Source organism: Gossypium hirsutum, chromosome A01 (assembly GCF_007990345.1).
Source record: "Gossypium hirsutum isolate 1008001.06 chromosome A01, Gossypium_hirsutum_v2.1, whole genome shotgun sequence".
Classification (NCBI taxonomy): Eukaryota; Viridiplantae; Streptophyta; class Magnoliopsida; order Malvales; family Malvaceae; genus Gossypium; species Gossypium hirsutum.
This window is the reverse complement of record NC_053424.1, coordinates 116,256,333-116,277,615: the sequence shown is the minus strand read 5'-3', so window position 1 is coordinate 116,277,615 and position 21,283 is coordinate 116,256,333. Positions and strand designations below refer to the sequence as shown.

The following is a 21,283-nucleotide window of genomic DNA, read 5'->3' as shown; positions in this document are numbered from 1 at the left end:
ATATAGTTGACTTGTTCCTCCTCAGTTGTAGGATTGAAGGATTGATATTCTGTATGCACACCTCCTCCGCTTGAGTCACACCTCATTACTGGATGTACCCGCGTAGAACTAAGAAAACCATCAATCTTTTTATTAAGAAGTTCTACCTGATTAAAGAGCATGATGACTGAATTGATGTTATAAACGCCGGCTGTTTTCGTTGGCTTTGTCCTCATAACTTGTCACTAATAGTTATTCAGTGACATCTCCTCTATAAACTCATAGGTATCTTCCAGTGTTTTATTGTTGATGGTTCCGCCAGCAGCTGCGTCAACCATTTAACGAGTCGAGGGATTCAAACCATTATGGAATGTTTGTGCTTGAAGCCAAAGCGGTAACCCATAGTGAGGGCACCTTCTTAGTAAGTCTTTGTATCTTTCCCATGCATCATAAAGTGTTTCTAAATCCATCTGCACAAAAGAAGAGATATCATTATGTAATTTAGCCGTTTTAGCCGACGGAAAGTATTTTAGTAAAAAATTTTCGGTCATTTGTTCCCAAGTAGTGATAGACCCTCGTGGTAATGAGTTCAACCACTGTTTAGCTTTGTTTCTCAGTGAAAAGGCGAACAACCGAAGATGAATGGCATCATCAGAAACGCCATTGATTTTAAATGTATCGCAAAATTCCAGAAAGTTTGCTAAGTGAGCGTTGGGATCTTCATCCTCCAAACCATCAAACTGAACAAAATGTTGTATCATTTGAATTGTGTTAGGTTTCAGTTCAAAAGTATTTGCAGCTACAGCAGGTCTAACTATGCTAGATTCAATTCCTATTAAAGAAGGTTTAGCATAATCATACATAGTGCGTGGAGCAAGATTTTGATTAGCCGCAATTGTAGGAGGAAGCTGATTGCCTTGGTTTTTAGCCATCTCTTCGGTTGGGGGTTGAGTATCGTCTTCTTGCTCGTTCTTCGTGTATCTTAAGCTGCGCCTTATTTCTCTTTGGTTTCTGCGAACTGTACGATCGATTTTTTCGTCAAAAAGTAATGGTCCCGACGGGTTTCTTCTAGTCATAAACTATAAAAATCTGCCAAGAAAAAGAAAAAGTAAATTAATAAATATAATAATAATTAAATTAAATTAAATTAAATTGCAAGAAAAATAAATGGCTAAAGTAATAAAAATTGAGCGTTCCTAATATTTTAGTTCCCCAGCAACGGTACCAAAAACTTGATCGCGAGGTTTCGTGATAGGTTTTAAATATTTATAATTACTCGTTCTTGAACTAACTAATATCGCGATGTAGGCAAGTGTACCTATCGAACAGTAGTATAGTTTTAGCAAGACCGGATTGACGAACCCAAAGGAACTAAAAGCACTAGTAATGATTGTCTTTTTACTATGTAGCCTAAGAATAAAAAGAGGTTTTGTTTTAATTAACTAATTATCTAAACTAAGAACTCACAAAGAAAATAATTGGGGAATTGCTTTCGAGGAAAATCGATTGACTTAAGACAATACCTAAGGAAAAATCCACCTAGACTTTACTTGTTATTCTGGCTCCGAACCGGACGATTTATTCATTCAACTTGTTCCGTAGAGTTCCCTAAGTTATGTTATTATCCCTATTCAAGACTAATAACGTCTAATCCCTAGATTGAATAACTGAGACTTTTCTCTAATTAACACTCTAGGGTTACATTAACTCGATTTATGGATCCCTTATTAGGTTTCACCCTAATCTGGTAAAATCTTGTCACCCTATTTCTAGGCGCGCAATCAACTCCGCTTAATTATGACAAATGTACTCTTAGACAGGGTCTATTCCTCCTCTGAATAAGAGCATGTCTTAAATCAATATCCTGGGATATCAAAACAAGAATTAAGAACACATAATTAAAAACAAGTTAAATATTTATCATACGATTCAGAAAATAATAACAAGATTCGTCTTAAGTTTCATTCTCCTTAGGTATTTAGGGGTTTTAGTTTATAACTAAATAAGAAAACATCTCAGAAGAATAAAAAATACAAAACATAAAGAAAACCCAAAACTCCTGAAGGGAAATTGAGGAGAGATCTTCAGTCTTGATGATGAATATGGCTTCTGAGATGGATCAATCGGCTTCCTCGGAGTAATTCCTTACCCCCTATTCTCCGTCTCCCTTTTTCTCCTCTTCTAGGGTGTATTTATAGGCTTTGGAATGCCTAGGAGCCCTCAAAAGTGGCCTTTTCCGAATTGGACTTAACTTGGGCTCAATAAGGACACGCCCATGTGACACGCCCGTGTGCGATTACTTCAGGCTGTGTTCGAGCCTGTTAGAATGGCACGGGCGTGTGCTATGCCCGTGCGAGTCGTGCTCCAATTCTACCAGATTGGCACGGCCGTGTGGTCTGCCCTTGTGAGGAGGTTCAGGCTATGTTGATTTCGTACTTTGGCCTATTTTCTCCGTTTTTGGCCCGTTTCTCGTTCCTTTCTCTCTCCTATGCTCTCCTAAGTATTAGGAGCATCGAATTCACCAATTCTAATGGAAAATCATCCATAAAATACGTTAAACATGGGGGAAAATATGTATAAATTACGGTTTATCAACCACTAGGGGTTTGGTGTGGCTCTACCTAGGGTAAGTTCTTAAGGCTCATTATATGCGGCTCGATTTTAAAGTAAGGATACTTGAACTGAAAAATTTCTTGATCCTCACCCATTATAAGCTCATACAAACCGAGTTCAGTTTAGGGGAATACACTTCCCTATGGGTATACGGAGATGAAGACCTTATGAAGACATAGGTATGGATGTATCCCAAAAGCAATCCACTATCCTATACGGAGGTGAAGACCTCACGAAGGAATAGTTTCTCTCCTACTTAAGAAGGGCAAAATTGAACAGTTATGCAAATGCAATATGCGAAAAACACACAAAAAGAAACTTTCGAACCAATAAAACAGATATACTAGATCGCTATATAACTCGAGGTGTCAAAACATGAAGGATGAAATGTAATAAAGGGATCATAAATTTAAACCAAATTATCAATTTTCGACAAAAAGACCAAAAAGTAATCAACTCGTGGCTTGGCTCTCTTATTTTGTCCCCAGTGGAGTCGCCAAGCTGTCGAAATCTTTTTTTTTGAAATTGACTTTTTATTAAAAAACGAAAATAGGAGTCGCCACCAATCACTTTTTGGAGGCGTGATCGAGTCACCTCGCAATTTGATCGCTTCAATAAGAGGTTTGATTTATTAAAATAATGTTTTTCGATCTACAAAAATCCAGAAAATAGGTTCGGGAGTCGGTTACACACGAGGAAGGATTAGCACTTTCGTTACGCCCAAAATTAGTACCTAATTAATTACTTGATGTCTTTGGTGTCGAAAATTAAAAATTTGAAGAGAATTTAAAATACAATCCCTTATTAAGACATTGCTTAACTAAATTAATTTTCACGAAAAGGGGCTTATTTCAAGTTAATCGAGAAGAAAGGATCATATTCCGTAAGGTAGGACACAATGCCTTATATCCCCGAGAACAAGAATTAACGTCATTTTTAACGTCATTTGATCATCACTTAAATCTCTTTTTCATCTATTTTAAAGTAAATATCCGACTACCTCGATTTTAGAAAGAAGCCATATCTCGTAAGTTAAGAACATGACTTTTCTAATTCTAAATAATAATAATAATTACCTTGATTTTTAAAAAAATCCTTTTGGGCATCGTGCAAAGACGAATGCAATATTTAAAGTAATATGTATTTAGTTTATTCGGGTATAGCATAAAAATGAATGAATATATAAATACATAGTAATTAATGAAATAAAACAAAGTAGTGATAAGTAAAATGAGATGATACCAGGATAATAAATGAATGAATATATATAAAAAAACCAGCTAAAAGTAAGATAAAAATGCCATGCTTCGCGAATAATGATAGTGCGACATCAATTTGTAGTAATAATGGCGTAATATGCATAATAAAATATAAAAGTTAATAGTAATAATAAATCATGATACTAATATGCATAATAAGATAATAATAATGATAATAACAAAATGTGCAAAAAAATAAACAATCTATTTTTTTTGAAAGTATAAAAAGGTAAAAAATAAATAATGGAATAATAGCAAGGATAATATAAAAAATAAAATGTATAAATAAAAGAAAATATAAATAACCTAAATTTTAAATACTAAAATAAATAACATAATAAATAAAGAGGTAAAATTAACCAAATAAGGGATAAATTGAAATTTAAGAAAAACTTGAAGCATAAATTGCAAAATAAACAAAGAAAAGGAATAAAGGACTAAATTTAAAATATAACAAAACTAATAGTCTAAATTATAAAGAAAAAGAAACTGAAGGATTAAATTAAAATAAGATAAAAATTTAAGGGGTCAAATGGAAATTATTCCCCTCACATTAACATGTGTCATTCCCCAAGGGGTTCACAATGGGTCAGGGGACTAAATTGTACAGGGATTTAAATAATGGGGCAAAAATAAAAACAAATAAAAATGAATAGGACTAAATTGAAAAGTAGCAAAAAAGCAGAAGGGACAAAATAACAATTAGACCCCCTTTAAAAAACATGTTGATCCTGCTAGGTCAGGTCGGGTCGGATCGGGTTGGCCCCCAAAACGACGTCGTTTTGGGGCCTTTCAGACCCTTCTAAAACGGTGCCATATTGGCACCCTATATAAGTAAAAAAAACTTTAAAAAATCATTTCAGCCTATTCTTTTAAAAAAAATCCTGAAACCCTTTTTTTCCCTTCCCTGTGTCAGGCTTAGGTTTGGCGAGTTTTCGCTGCGACAGCCACCAGTCGCCGGCAATGACTCCATTGTTCCTGGTGGTTGAAAAAACCAAAAAAACCCACTTTGGGCTTTTCAACTCCCAAAATCTAGATCTAGGGTCGGTGCTCACCGGAGACCCACCGGTGGCTGCAAAAATGCGGAGGACGGTTCGATTTCCAACGACAAAATATCGAATGCCAGGTAATTTTTTATTTTATTTTTTATATATAGATAATAACAGATTAAAAAAGAAAAAATAAAGGACAAATAAATAAAAAAGATCACCTTTGAATTTTTTGATTGTTTCGTTTTCTATTTCGATTTCTATTCCCAAAAAAAAACATTTTCATATAGATTTGTTCAATGGCTTTTATAGCCATTTCATTCAATTTTTATATAATTTCTTTTTACTGTTCTTGCCACTGGTAATTGCGTGTGTTGTTTCTTCTTTTTTGCATGGTGGTTGACAGAGCAGTTGGTGGCAAGCGCTAGAAGCGGCAGCGGCTAGGCTAAGGTGTGGCGCGTGCTAGAGTTTTTTTTTTTTAAAATTTAGGCTTTTGGGCCATTTAAGTCATTAAATTTTTGTTTTGATTTGGGCCATTAGATTTGATATTGTAAATCGGCTGGATTGTTTTTATTTATTTTTTATTAGGCTTGATTTGTTTGGTTTGGGCCCGGACAGAATTGAGTTTACCATGTGCGGGCCATAGCATGCTACATGGCAAAAGTTTTCAATAACTTTTATAATAATATAACAATTTCTGAAAAATTTCGATGAAAGTTTATTTAATTCTTGATGAGTTTTTTTTACTTTTAAATTTTTATAATTATTTTTAATTTAATATTTTTTCCAATATAAAAAAATAGATCAAAATAAACTAACTGACTGAAATAAATAAACATAAACTTGACAATGTATAACCAAGTCCCTACTACTATGTCGCACTGATTGATTAGTGGCGCCTTGAGCTTAAGTACTTTAAATCAATATCATTTAATTTATGAGACCTAACCGAGTCAAAATACTTGGCTAATGATATATATAAATATTTCGAGTCAAGGGTGATTACTTAGAAAAGTCATAATCGAGAATTGGATCATTGACTTGAAAGTTATATAATATATATACAATGAATGCGTACAAACCATGAGGATGCCATTGTTGATTTTTTGGAACATTGCAGGGCACCCTGAAGCTAAAAAGACCAGAATAACAATATTCAATTGAAACACAACATCCCAAGCATTGCTATCAGAAGAAAATTCAAAAGCGAGGGTTTATTTTCTTGTCAGTCATTTTGGATATGTTTGACAAAATCATATCATATTTAAATTATTTCAAGTTATATATTCGTGTCATTTTATATTTAAGTAATTTAAATTTAGATAATTTTCTATTTGAAGTATTTTTATGTTTAAGTTGTACAGATTAAGATTATTGATTTTTTAAGAATAATTTTTGTTGACTTGAAATAATTGCAAAGTAAAAAGCAATATACGAGTAAAAATGACCGCGGAAGTAAACATTTCTACAAGTATTGCGAAAACAAAAGTTTAACAAGGGAAAAAGTTTGTTTATGCAGTTTAGTTTCCCTACGTTTATGTATCCTAATTCAGTGACAAGAATTCACTATTTTTCAATAATTATAACTGATGAACCTAATTCTAACACACCCTTATTTAGACTTTGAAAAGAATCCACTACTTAAATTTATATTCCTGTAAATCCAATGTAAAATTAATATTTAACTAAAATAATATTGATTAAACATTGCATTAGAGCATAAAATCATTACAAATAATATCAAAATTTTGAATATTCAAATTATATATTCAGACTGTTTACATAATTTTGACAAAAAAATATAATATATTTAAATGCAAATATTAATGTTGAATATTCAAACTATGTACCAAACTTTTGATAAGAAATATGATATATTTGAATTTAAATATTCAAATAATATATTAAAATATTATTTAATAAATACAATATATTTAAATTAATATTAGTAATCAACCCGTGCAATGCACAGGGAAAAAACTAATAAGTATGGAAGTAAGTTAAAATACTAAATTAAAAATAACAAAAAGTTGGTGAAGTAAGACGCAATAATTATGCTAATGATTTATGATAAATACAAAAGATATTTACACTAAATTAATAAATACATTCAATAATAGTTATTAGAGAAAAGGAAATAATTGTTGAAAATAAACTTTTTTTTAAATTAAGAAGGCTCGGCACAAGATAACCAAATTATTACAAAAAGAAATTTAAAAAAAGTATTATATCATCAATTAAAAATGATATTGTCTACTCTTTAGTATTATATTGTAAATAAAAGAAAGTTGTAATTAAATTGATAATAGTTTAGTTATATGATTTGTTGGAGCTTACTAGAGACACATGGCACCCTAAAATCATAAATTTTTAATTTAGACTTTTTATAATTTATAAAATTTTAAATTAGTAATGATAAAATTACACTTTAGCCTTCTTAAAAATGATAAAAATTTAATTTAACTCTTTAAAAATTATAAACATATAAAGCTATTAAAATGATAAAATTTTATTTTTACTATTTTAAAATATATAATTTAATTATTGCCCTCTCAAAAAATTTTTTAGCTCCATCACTGATTATACGTGGAAAATATCAATAATATCAAAATCTTATATTAAATTCTGCACGGGTTTCCGTTAAACATCTTAATAAGAGTGCTTAAAATTAATGTACCATGTAAATTAATTCAATGTTTATTTTGTAATAAAAATTTAAATATCTAAAATGAAAGTTTATGAAAATTATGTAATTTACCCTAAAAAATATTTGTTTTTAGAAAATATAATTTGACTAAAGTGTCTCCACATGTTTAAATAAGAGTGATGATTAGAAAAGTCTACAAGCTAGGATGATGACATCGTTGAATTTTCAGAACATTGTTACCTTCCCTGAAGCTATAAAAGACCAGAATAACATTGAGTTGAAGCCACAGCATCCCAAGCATTCAATCAAAAGAAAAACCAAAGGCGAATTTCTATTTTCTTCGTTAAAACAATGAGTTTCGGGTCCTCAGTAACCAAAAGGTAATTAAATCTTACGATTCCACAAATTCATATTTCACATTTAGAAATTTCTTCTTTAAAATAGGCTTACCAATGTGTTTTTAAAGTGAAAATGGTCGAACTCGAAGCTTAATTGGGTTCATATAATTAGTCCTGAAGACATGATATTGAATAGGTTTGGGTCCAACTTTTAGTATCTAAACCTTATTTCTTCTTTGTTTGATACAGACTGGATGGCAAGGTGGCACTGATAACTGGTGGTGCCAGTGGCTTAGGAGAGTGTACAGTCAGACTATTTGTCAAACATGGAGCCAAGGTTCTGATTGCTGATATTCAAGACGAATTGGGCAACTCCCTTTGTCAAGAGCTTGGAACGGATAACATCAGCTATGTCCACTGCGATGTAACATGCGAATCCGATGTTGAAAATGCTGTAAACTTGGTTGTCTCCAAGTACGGAAAGCTAGATATCATGTTCAACAATGCAGGCATTACTGGTGACAATGAAGTAAGAGTGACAGACGCCGGCGCTGAGGACTTCAAGAGAGTGTTCGATGTCAATGTATTGGGTGGTTTCTTGGGTGCCAAGTATGCTGCCAGGGCCATGGTCCCGGCTAAGAAAGGCTGCATACTCTTCACATCAAGTATTGTTTCAAAAATCAGTGTGGGTCTCCCCCATGCATACAAGGCATCAAAGCATGCCGTCGCAGGGCTGACGAAGAGCTTGAGCGTGGAGTTAGGTGAGCATGGAATTAGAGTTAACTGCATTTCGCCTAACGCAATTTTGACCCCATTGTTCCAAAAATCAATTGGGAATATTGATAAGAAGAAGGGAGAGGAGATGCTTGCGGTTTCAGCAGTGTTGAAAGGCCCCGTACTGGAGGCTGAAGATTTTGCCAATGCGGCACTGTATTTGGCAAGTGATGACGCTAAATTTATTAGTGGTGTTAACTTACCAGTCGACGGAGGGTATAGTCTTAGCAATCAGTCATGGAAAATGGGATTCGCAGCACTTTTGGAATAAATCAAGAAGTCCTCAACTTTACTCTTTCAACAGGTTTTCTTAAATAAGGAAAGTAAATCCAAAAATTAAACTTGTAATAAATTGTATCATTGAATTTGATCAATCCTACTTGTTATGTTGTTCAAATGAGCAAATTAATTTCTTTTTTTAATTTAGGGTAGACAATAATTGATCTAGTCAAGAGAAAATTTAAGCACCCAAAATCATAAGAACTGATTAGAGTTTACGACCATTTTCTTAAATTTAAACGATTTTCCTTTTTCCTTTTCCTAAAAATCAAATAATTTTCTTAAGATATTATACCCAAGAACTATATATTTTTATTAAAAAATGTACGGAGGGGGGGAATTAACTCTTTATGCTTCAAGAAGGAAATAAATTTTAAAACATTTTCTTGGATTGTCAAGAAAAAACTCACAATGCTTATGTGTCATATTTTATGCTTATTAATATAAATAGTAAACAAAAATATCTTCAAATTATTATGTTTATTTTAAATTGGTTTTAAATTTCAAAACATTTTAATTACATTTCAAATATTTTAGTTTTATTGGTTAGTTTGAATACTTTATTTTTATTAAAAATAATTATGTGAATTTTAAGAATTTTTAACTATTAAAATTATATGTTAAATATATGTCCATTACAGTACCATTTTTTGTCATGTGTCTACCAAGTGAGAATTTAATAAAAAATAGAATGTTACACCAGTGAATTTAATAGAACAATTTTACGATGTTAACAATTAGATCTAATCATTTAAATCCAAAAACTAAAGAGATTAAATTCTCAAACACAAAAATATTGGAATTGAATACAAATATATAGAAAGTACATAAACTTGGACCATATTATAACCTTTATATTTTAACTTCATAATTTATCCCCAAAATAATTAAACCAAAGTAAAGCATGAGTTGAGAACCATACTAGTTACTTGTTTATACTTGTATTAAGCCTATTACTAGCTTGATCTTACAAGTTAACTGAGCACCAATTTAATTATGATATTATTAAAATACCCTTTTATATACAAAATAATAAGTGTTAATAGGAGGGTATTTTTTATCTTTTTATTTTTAATAAATTAATACTATAATAAAATTTGAATTTAGGACACATGCATATTAGTCATTTACCTTTTCCATTTCAACCAAAGAATCGTTTGATTTTTATGAGTTTTTAAGAATTATATATATTACCAAAAATACATATATATATTGCCTTATTTCAAAGTATATATATATACACGTTTCCCTACCCGCACAACAATATAACTATAAATACAGTTATCTAGGACCATATACATATATATTCAAGACATGAAACTTTATATATATGCAACCACATGAAAGTAAGCCAACTCGATCCACAATAAGCATAGATTAACTCTTAGTGTTTGCATGAAATCTCGTATCATCATACACAATAAACATCTTCAAGCTCTTGCATGAAAATCCAGTTTCATGACATAACTTCACGTAACATAAGTCATTATATTCTATCATGCTTCACATGTTTTTCATGTGGAAAACACATTACTTTTCTGTTTCAGGAAGAATGCCCAAACTTTGCTGGAAAACTCATCAATGATCATCAACATATAATTAGCGCCACCCTTCGAAGGCACTTTAGATGGTCCCAAAAGATCAGAATGAATATAATACAGCGTTCTCTTAGTGTTATGGATTTCTCTGGTGAATCAAACTCTCTTTTGCTTCCCAAAAACACGGTGCTCACCGAACTTCAATTTGCTACTGCCTTGTTCATCAAGAAGTTCTCTTTTGGTCAATTCTATCATGTCGTTCTCACCCATATACCCTAGAGGCATATGTCAAAGTCAAGTAACATCATCATCTGACAAGTAAAAGAGGAAGCGACAATTACATCACCAGTAACAGTTGAACATTGCAAAACATATAACTTGACAATCTTTCTGTGCCCTTATCACAACGAGGGAGCCCTTGCTAATCTTCAAAGCCCCACTTTCAGTTGTGTACTTGTGCCCTTTAATCAAGAGTACTTAACAAAATCAAATTCCTCTTCAATTCTTGTACATGTTGTACACCACTAAGTGTTTGGACGACTCTATCGAACATATTAATTTTGATCGTGCCAATACTTGCGATTTTACATGAAGTATTATTTCTTATCAAAACTATAATAGGTCATTTTTGCCCGGGCCCAAACCAAACCAAGTAAAAATAAAATAAGGCTTCGTTTGTTTGCCAATAAAATGTTTTCCGGAAAATAATTTCTAGAAAATGATTTACTTTTCTGAAAATGATTTACTTTTCCAGTGTTTGGATGAATCTGTGTAAAATATTTTCTGTTGTTTGGCAGGTTTCTTGAAAATATTTTCCGGAAAAGCTGTTTTTACATATATTAATAAATTTATATATATTAATAAATTTATATTTTAAATTATTTTTACATATATTGCAATAATTTATTTATAAATAAATAAATCAAATTTAATATATAATAATACTCAATTATTAAGCTAGAATATTAACCCTCATAAATTGAAAACAACCAAAGTCTATTAACACTTTTTCAGATAAACGTCAAACACAAATACTTTAAAGAAGAAAAAGAGAAACCCCTGTAACATAGGTTTTCCTTGTATACATAATGGAAGTTTATTAGCTTAATATTGATGACCACAAAAACTTTATTGTTCATCAATTTAATTTTACAGAGAAATTATTTTTTCTCAGACAAATGTATAATTTGAAGACTTTGAGGAAGACATTGGAGACTCTTGATTGTAATATCAGCTTTCTCTTTTGCCAACTGTTGTGCCTTGGACATATCCCATATCCCATATGTATGATCCTCTAGCCTGTGTATCCATTGTGTTGGTGAATTTGAAGATGCCTTGGGCATATCCCATATGTGAACAAGACTATCATGCCTCCACTGGCCAGTTGTTGTCCAGAAGCTGACCATTTCAGCCCACAAACTTTTTGCCGATATCCTCTGTAGGTTTTAACAACATGGGATCTAATCCTTACATTATTGTTAACTATCATACCATCCATTCCTCCAGTTGTAAGAAAGTGACTATTCCATGCCATTGAACCCACTATTGATCAGTGACAACCTCTCAGAGTGTGCAACTGCAAGCATTAGAAAATAAAGGATTGAGTCGGAATAAATGACAGAACTGGGAAACAAAAAGAAATTGCTAATATTTAGAGCTTATACAAACCTGCCTATTTGAAGCAAAATCCCATAACTGTACTTCAGAATTGTTCAAGCCAATGGAAGAATTCAACAGGTGTTGGTGGCTTGTTCTTGAAAGCCAAGATCCAAGTCCTATTCATGTTCAAGACCTCGGCTAGCTGCATCCTATAGGCCTCCCTGGCTGGTGAGAAAACTGTCTGGTTCTATTTGATCTTCCTCCCTTCAGTCAGCATGTAATGCGCATAATCATAGTCCATTGCTGAACGATTTGGCATGAATCTATCGAGCTGCCAGTACAAAGAAAACATCCAATTTGAATGTCATTACAAAGTGTAATTTATCAAGATATAATTTTAAGCAAACCAGTTTCCTAAAATAAAATTTTAAGACCAAGGTTTCATTACTATTTACGTATATTCCATTGTGAAATTGGAAAACCATATAAATAAAGGACAAGAAAGCATTCATGTGAATGTCATCACAAAATCTAATTTATCATGCTGTAAAATTGAAGTCTTATTTGACATACATAATAATCCTGCTCAATTGTCCATGAAATGCCAACCCCATACCTAAAATGCTATAACAACTATTTTTACTTCACATCATGTAGTGATCACTACCATCAAAACATTGAAAATGGTCTATAAAAACACTAACAGAAAAAGTAAAAAGATGAACTCTCACCAGAGAATCAGAGGCATCTTTCTTGACTTTGCAACTTGAATTTCCGGTTTCAAGATTTTCTACATTTTTATTGGAATCTTCTCCTTGCAAAGTGTTCTGCACTTAACACCATTAGGATACAGTTCCTTATTTGACTATACATCCAATTCTCCATTACTAATTACACAAAATTCCTGACTAATTAAGCAAATAGTAAGGGAAAAAACTCGTTCACCTCACAGACCATCAATTCAACATAAATCCTTAACACTACAAACCTTACCATTCATAGAAGTTCATATAACCAATAATCATCAATGTAAATTCTACAAATTACTTAATTCAAACAATCTATACCATGTGTAATAACCCAAATTTGATCGGGCTGAAAGTAGAATATAAAAATTAAATAAATAAGTATTTATTTATTTAAAATGTCCATTTAAAAAGTCCAATTACAAGACCCTACCCAGCAGGCCCACTGTTACTACCCAACAACCCAAATACACCCCAAAAAAAATAACCCAACATCCCGTTAGCCTAAATCAAACCCAATAACCCATAGCACGTTACAGTGACCCAATACACCAATACAGTCATGGCCCAAATTCTTAGCAGGCCCAATGAGCCCCAAACACACATCAAACCTTAGGGTTTCTTCCTAATTCTCTTTTTTTACTCGCGCCGTAAAGGATTCTGGAAGCTTTGGGGAGTGTCTGTCTAGTTCCCCGAATCGAGGCCATCAATGCAGTCAAGGCCGGGACCGTCACCGCCATCATCGAAGCCTTCGCCACCGCTGGATTTCTCGCAAATACCTGCAAAAATAGAAAGAAAACGACAGAAACAGAACAAATATGGCAAGAAATAAACCAAAGATTGTAAAGATTCTTTCTTTTTCTTTTTCAGTGGCTATAAAAAGCCCAAATTGAGAGGATGTAAAGGGATGATTTTGAGGTTTCTGAAATACATACATAGATGCAATAAAAATCTTATTTTTACATACGTACACAAAGTAGGATACTACAGTTAATTGAGATACACAAAGGTAAAATATTTTACATATATGTACTTATATACTGTAAATAATGAAAAGAAAAAGGTCGAACCCTTTATTTGCGTAGAAAAATCGGGGTTTCGGGTCTTCGGCCACCGAACGGGGAGGAGTCGGTGACGGCGCATGGGCGCGTGAAGCCAAGGACCGAGGCTCGGCTCGACGGAGACCGGAGCCAAGCTCTCTCTCTCTCTCCTCTCATTTCAGAGAGAATTTTAAGTTTTTTTTTTTAAAACCCAGTGTAAAATGATTTTTGGGCTAAAGCTTTGGTTTATATAGCCCCAGCGAAACGACGGCGTTTTAGACCCCCAGGATCCGCGCGTTGACCCGATTACCCGGGAAGGATCCGCGCATTTTTAGAATTGGGTTAATTACCCGATCAGTCCTTCTACCCTTTTTTAGTTTATAATTACACTTTATTTTATTTATGATTTGGCCTTATTATTTTGTTTTAGTTTTAATTTAATCCAAACGGTTATTACATCCTGGAGACGGCGTCGTTTAGAATTAGGGCAAACTGCCCAGTGAGTCCTTTGCCGTTTTAATTCTCGCAAATCAGGCCCAGAACTTATACTATTTTGCAAATTAGCCTTATAATTCTATTTAAATTCAATTTTAACCTTTGTTTTACCATTTTTAAATTATATTATTTTATTTTATATAATCTATTTATAAAAACTATACATATATTATTATTAAAAATACTACTTATATTTTTATCATATATTATTTTCCTATATATATCTATACTATATTTTATCACTTAATGTTTAAATATCTTTATCTTTATATTATCTTACGTTTTAAATATATTATTTTATATTATTATTATTTTACATTATTATTTATATATGGTTATTATATTTGTGCTTATATTATATATTAATATATATACTATACATTATTTTTATATACATGTTATATATATTATTTTATATTATTATGTCATTTTATTTTTATTTGCATGTATATTTCATCATTAATTACTTATTTTATATTATGCTAAATTTAAATTATAATTATTTTATTATAAATATAAATTCTTATACATTATTTTTTTCTAAGACGATATATTTTTAAATTCTATCATCATATATTACATATTGTATAATTAAATACTATTTTAAAATTGTTATTAAATATCATATTTTATTTGTATTATATGTATATTTTGTTAATAATTATTCACTTTATATTATAATTCTTTTATGCATTATTTATATTGCATATATCATGTGTTAAATGTTAGTTTATATTTATTATTTGATATTACGTTTTATGAACATGTACATAGATATTGTATTACTTTTTTTTTGTATCTCATGCATTATTGTTAATTACTACTTTGTATGTTTGTATGCTTTGTTTATTCATTTTCAATATATACTATGTATATCTTTACATGCATGTTGTTAAGATTTGCTATATATATTATTCTTATATGTATGTATCTAGTATATGATTTTGTGTTATTGCTACTGTTTCGTTTAAATGCATGTTTTATTCACTTACTGTTGCAATATTCTGTTCCTTAATGATAATGTGATTTCTCATACATTAATTAAAAACAAAATTCCAAAGTTTTCAACAAATATAGAGGCAATGCTTGGTGTTTGGAAATTTCGAGAAAAATAGTGCCCTAACTTATTGGGTTGCGACTTTTCTCGTTGAGTTCGAATAATCAAGTACCCTTCTAAGTTTTTAAGGTTTCAAAATGCGAGTAATTGTCTTGGAATTTCAAAGCAATATGTCCTAACCGACTGGATATAACGTTTTGTTGTTTCAAGATAGGGATTTCCAAAAAGCTAACTTAGTGTCGATACTTTGATACGAGTGAGCCCAAATTTACAAAATTAAAATGTTTTAAAGAGAATTACATCTTAAAATTTTAAAATTTCCAACATTAAAGACACTTGATAATCAATTAGGTACCAATTTTGGGCGTTACGAGGGTGCTAATCCTTCCTCGTATGTAACTGGCTCCCGAACCCGTTCTTTTGATTTCGTAGACCAAAACCAACGATTTTAAAACAAATGTTTTAAATGTGATCCAATCACACCTAAAAAGATTAGTGGCGACTCATGTTTTCATTTTTAAAGTCGATACCCATTTTCCAAAAATCGATTTAAAAATGGTCTCGACAGCTTGGCGACTCCGCTGGGGACTCCATAAGAGAGTCAAGCCGTGTAATTGATTATCTCTTGCCTTAATGTCGGAAATTAAAAATTTTAAAATCTAATCCTCTTTGCATTACATGTGTTTGAATTACTGCATATGTTTGTTATATTTTGGTACACATTACATTTACATGATCGTTGTGGTCACACCCTTAAGTGGGAGTGAGAAACTACGCCTTCGTGAGGTTTTCGCCTCCGTGTAGGATAGTGGATCACTTTCGGGATACATCCGTACCTATGGTTTCGTGAGATTTTCATCTCCGTGTAGCCATAGGGAAATGTATTCCCCTGAACTGAACTCATTTCAAATGAGCCTATAATGGGTGAGAATCGAGGAATCTGCTGGTTCGGGTACCTCAAACTTTAGAACCAACCTCATATCAAAAAATCGTAAGAGCCCAACTTAGTTAAGTTTAAAATTTAGACATTACCCTTATAAGTTATCGTTGAGATTTATTGATATCATGTGATACTGGCTATTTCTTTTCTTTTGTTTGCATGTCATTTTGCATTTACAAAGGTATCGATTCACGATCAGTTTCTAAGTTAGGAAGTTTTATTATGGAGAACCCGTATTCTCCATTATGTGTTCTTATTCTAAAAAAAAACCCGTATATTTATTAATTCAGTTACATATTGTTCTAAGGAGCTTGGATAAGTTAAAATTGTTATATTGAGAAAAGCTCACATCATTTGCTTTAGATAGTTTGAATTCTGGCACCTTCTTGTAATTCAGCAATGAGCTTCATTTTTTAAGTTTGGTTATTTATTTAAATTAATCTTGATTCTAACCCTCTTTTGATCATTTATCCACACCTTTAACCCAAGCCCCATTACAACCCTGCTAAAGACCTTTTGATTTGTGTATCATCTCATTTATAGTGGTGGAGATTTGATTTTTATGCAAGCTTATGGTAATAACTTTTCATGTTTGACTATTGAGTGCTTAATTGTTAAACCTTAAACACTTTGAGTGATTTGAGTGAACCTTTAGTGAGGATGTCAACTCTTGTCAAATTGGAATTAAAGATAACTACTTAGATAAAGGGGGATGCCTATGATTTTAGGATTAAAATGCTCAATTTGGATTGTTTGAAACTTTGATGTTCTTATGGTTAAGCTCTTAATGTATGATTACTTATGGATTATTTCGAACATTATTGATGAGAATTATAAGTTGAGAAGGATTTAGTTTAATTGTGAGTTAAGGATTTTGCTTGAGGACAAGCAAATGCTTAAGTGTGGAGATATTTGATAAACCGTAATAGATACATATTTTATCCTATGCTTGACATATTTATGGATGATTTTTTTCCTTGATTTTATTGAATTCGATACTCCTAATCCTTTGAATTCATGTGTTATACTCAGGCAAGCTTAGGATAACAAAAAGAGCAAGAAACGAGCCAAAAATGGACAAATTAGGCCTAAATCAATGTTTCGCATGACCTAGGCAGTTCCACATGGGTAATCCACACGCCCATGTGTGACACACGGGTAGACCACACACCCGTGTGTCATGGCCATGTCGACATTAATCCAAGTCAAAATTGCACACGGCTTGAGCATCTGTACACGGGCGTGGCCTACGGTCGTGTCCCTGTCGAGCCCAAGTCTAGTTCTACTCGGAAAAGGCTTATTTTGGGCTAATTTGGGCATTCAAAAGTCTATATAAAGACCCTAGAAGAGGATGAGAGACACACACAGAGTTGGAGGTAGAGAATACCCGCGACTAGCCATCGGAATCACCTCGGAGCCAGGATCTACATCAAGACTGAAGATTTCCATCCAATTTTCTAGAAGTTCTTGGATTTCTTTATGTTTTGTTGTTTTCTAAACTTTGAGATGTTTTCCATTATTATTATGAACTAAACTCCCTAAATACCTAAGAGAGATGAACCCTATGAAGAATCTTATTATGCTTTGATTTATATGATAGATACTTGTTCTTATTCTTAATTATGATTTTAATTCTTGCTTTAATATTTCAGGATATTAATCCAGGTTTTTGATGTGCTTATTCAGTGGAGAAAAAGTCTCTGTTTAAGAGTAGATCATTCATAATTAAGTAGCTTTGAATACAATCCTAGAGATAGGGCGACATAAATCTACCGGATTAAAGTCAAATCTAATAAGGGAATCCATAGATCGAGTTAATGTGACAATAGAGGTTTTAATTAGAAAGAGATTTCAATTAATCAACCTAGAGTCAGTTGTTCTTAGTCTCGAGAGAGATATTAACATAAACTAGGGATTTCTACGGGATAAGTCAAGTGAATAAATCGTCTAAGTCAAAGGTAATAAGTGAAGTCTAGGTGGATTCTTTCTTGGGTATTGTTTTCTCAATCGGTTTTCCTAAAGTATTTTCCAACTTTCACCTCTGTCATGATCTTAGATAAATTAGAAAATTAGTTTAGTTTAAAAACACCCTTAAATTCTTAGGGTAGATAATACAAAGAGAGTAACTACTAGTACTTTTGGTCTTCGTGGATACGATATTCCAGTCTCACCATAACTATACTACTGTTCGATAGGTGCGCTTGCCTTAAGTCGAATTATTAGTTAGTTTCACAACCATCATAGCTCAATACTTAAATAAATACATAATGATTCTAAATATATGCCACATTTTAAGGTTAAAATTTTAAATTATATCATTATATTTTAATATTTTTAACTAAAAATATGCATGAGGCTAATACAATTATTTGTTTAGGATTGCATAGGTGCAATTGATAGTACACATATTACCGTCATTCTTCCACCAAATAAACAAACTCCTTACATTAGGAAAAAGGTGTCTCGACTCAGAATATTATAGTAGTTTGTGATTTTAATATGTGTTTCATATTTGTTATGGTTGGATGGGAACGATTGGCACATGACACTAGAATATTTCTTGATGCAATTTGAGATCCAAAATACAAATTTTCGCACCCACCAACTGGTAAGATGTTTCATTTATTTTATTTTAAATAATGGAGTATAAGTTCTTTAATTGATTATTTTAAAAAATAAACAACTCTTGAATTAATTGTTTATCATATTATGACATGTAGTAAAATATTATCTTGTTGTTTCTAGATATCTTCAAATGAAAAGTTATATTATAGTATTCAAGGATGACCATTGATATAATTGTTTATCATATTATGACATGTAGGAAAAAAAAGGCTTTAATAGAGATTATATTATAGTATTGGGCTAAATTTGGAAAAAATACCTTAATATAATTTAAATCTTTATTTTTACTTTGGAGAAACGGAATGGAATGAAACATTTAATATTGAATTAACCCCTTTTGTTTACAATAATTATGGCATATATAAAAAAATAACCCAAAACCTACCATCTAGGTGAAAATATTGATTATAAAAGAATAATATTTTAATCTTAAGCAAACAATTTAAGTAGTTTCTTATGCTAATAGTATTAAAAATGTTGTGCAAAACGAAAATTAAAATAAAAAACGATAATAATAGGATTGTCACTATTTGGCTTTTTTTAAAACTAACCTAAAAAAATGATTAATTGCAAAACTGATCTAGGTGTAAAATCTTGTACGAAAATGACCCATTTTCTATGGTGATTATTGGTGCTGCCAATGAGAATGGCGGCACCACCCTCATCATTATCCAATGACTGCCAAATTTAAAAAATAAATAAATTTCTTTGGTGTTGTCATTCCCATTGGCAACACTAGTATATATTTTTCTACATACCCGTTAAAAATATTGGTATTTTGGGGGAAAAAAATATTTGATGGGTGCTGCCATTCCCTTTAGAGGCATCGGAAAATTTAAAAAAAAAAGGTGCCAGATAAAAAAATGTATCAGAGAAAAGAAAAAAATTTATATACTTTTTGGTGTCGTCGTTCTTCTTGGCGACACTTATGTCAAAAAATTTTATTTATTTTTTATTTTCGTGTCGCCAGGTTGTGTAGCGCAAGTCAGACCTTTTCTTCTTCTTCTCCCCCTCTTCCTCTATAAATCCCAATGGTCCCCCATTCACCCCACTAGTCGAAATTTGGGAAAGAAAATGGAGAAATTGAAAATTTTGTATTTCTTTTGGTGTTTGAAGTTTTGAGATTGTTGTATTGGTATTTTGAGGGAAAATCTTATTAGATTTAAGATTTTTTAATTGCAATAATTTATATATTATAATATAATGTTTAACCGTATTTAGTTTTTTGAGTTGGTGATTAATTTTTTATTGATTATGCAAATATCACTATGAGTTCTCTTCTCCGAGCATCCGATCACACTGCACTGATGATGAACGAGCTGGTAAAATATTTGGATATTTATTACACAAATATATTTATAGAGTTGCGATTTAACTTATATTTACTTAGTCGATTTAACAAATGTGGTTATATGATATAGACAAGATGAGTACCGGTTGAGGTTGTGAGTTCATATTTCAAGATACTGTTTGGACGAATGGATTATGCTATACTTGGATGCCGCCAGATTTGGAACAGCGGCATTGGTCCGGATGTTCGACTTAAGAGTAAACTTAATATTTGCCTTGTTTGAGTGGTGACGCCCGAAGACCCACATTTTTGATCTGCCATGTGGGAAGTGCACCATCACCCTGGAAGACGTCGCAATGCAACTCGGGCTCCCAATTGACAGTGATGCGGTCACAGGTTCAAGTTAAATGGTCAAACCTTCAGCCCTCTGCTACCAGTTGCTTGGAAGCTCACCCGATGATGGGGAAACTAGATTTACTAGTTTGAAATTTTCCTGGTTGAATGAAAATTTCCAAACCTTATTGAGCAATGCCACTGAGTCAAATCTGATGTGCGCTGATTGAGCATATATATTGCAACTGATAGTGGGGTACTTATGCCAAATGCAAATAGTAATAAGGTCCACATTATGCACTTGCCTCTATTGGCCGATTTGTATCGGGCTTGTTCCAACAGTTGGGGTTTAGCGATATTGGTGACGTTGTATATTGAGCTTTGTCGGGTGACAAAGCATGACACACAATATATATGCAAATGTCTGATATTGCTGCAACCCTAGGCTTTGTACATGATGTAATTTCTGTCATCAGTGAATCACCAACCACATGTGTGACCACTTGTAGATAGGTAAAAAAAATTGTAAAATTGAATAAAGAATAATTATTATTATTTATTTATTTAAATATATAATATTAATTAGTTAAAAGTTTGGTATAGAATTTGAATATTAAATATTAAATATATATTTGTAAAAAATTTGATATTTGAATTTACAATTTGAATATTAATTCAAAACTTCTATATTATTTTAATACTTTTATGTTCGAATTCAATGTTTAGTTAAATATTAATTTT

At 31.8% G+C, this 21,283-nt stretch overlaps 1 protein-coding gene, 1 long non-coding RNA gene and 1 other non-coding gene across 4 annotated transcripts; 2 read left to right on the top strand and 1 right to left on the bottom strand.

The window, feature by feature from the left end:
* Positions 1-375: 375 nt before the first annotated feature.
* LOC121208358 (small nucleolar RNA R71) lies at positions 376-481 on the top strand. Its single transcript, XR_005903346.1, has one exon. It is a non-coding gene; the product is annotated as a small nucleolar RNA R71 (small nucleolar RNA).
* A 7,266-nt stretch (positions 482-7,747) lies between these two features.
* Positions 7,748-8,996, top strand: LOC107925529 (secoisolariciresinol dehydrogenase). Its single transcript, XM_016856251.2, has 2 exons — positions 7,748-7,867; positions 8,075-8,996. Exons 1-2 carry the CDS (start codon positions 7,839-7,841, stop codon positions 8,868-8,870), a joined length of 825 nt encoding a protein of 274 aa, XP_016711740.1. The 5' UTR covers positions 7,748-7,838; the 3' UTR covers positions 8,871-8,996.
* Positions 8,997-11,470: 2,474 nt separating this feature from the next.
* LOC121229988 (uncharacterized) lies at positions 11,471-14,026 on the bottom strand. Of its 2 annotated transcripts, XR_005927950.1 has the most exons (4): positions 13,373-14,026; positions 12,747-12,842; positions 12,085-12,346; positions 11,471-11,992 (listed from the first exon to the last, which is right to left on the bottom strand). It is a non-coding gene; the product is annotated as an uncharacterized lncRNA (long non-coding RNA). The 2 variants fall into 2 exon arrangements; XR_005927944.1 differs by having other exon boundaries at positions 12,747-14,026.
* Between the last annotated feature and the right edge of the window lie 7,257 nt (positions 14,027-21,283).

What these genes read in the sequence shown, in the direction of transcription:
- LOC107925529 (XM_016856251.2), top strand. Translation starts at nt 7,839, where the DNA reads ATGAGTTTCGGGTCCTCAGTAACCAAAAG. An exon ending in GGGTCCTCAGTAACCAAAAG is followed by an intron (nt 7,868 to 8,074) that starts GTAATTAAATCT and finishes TGTTTGATACAG; the next exon opens with ACTGGATGGCAAGGTGGCAC.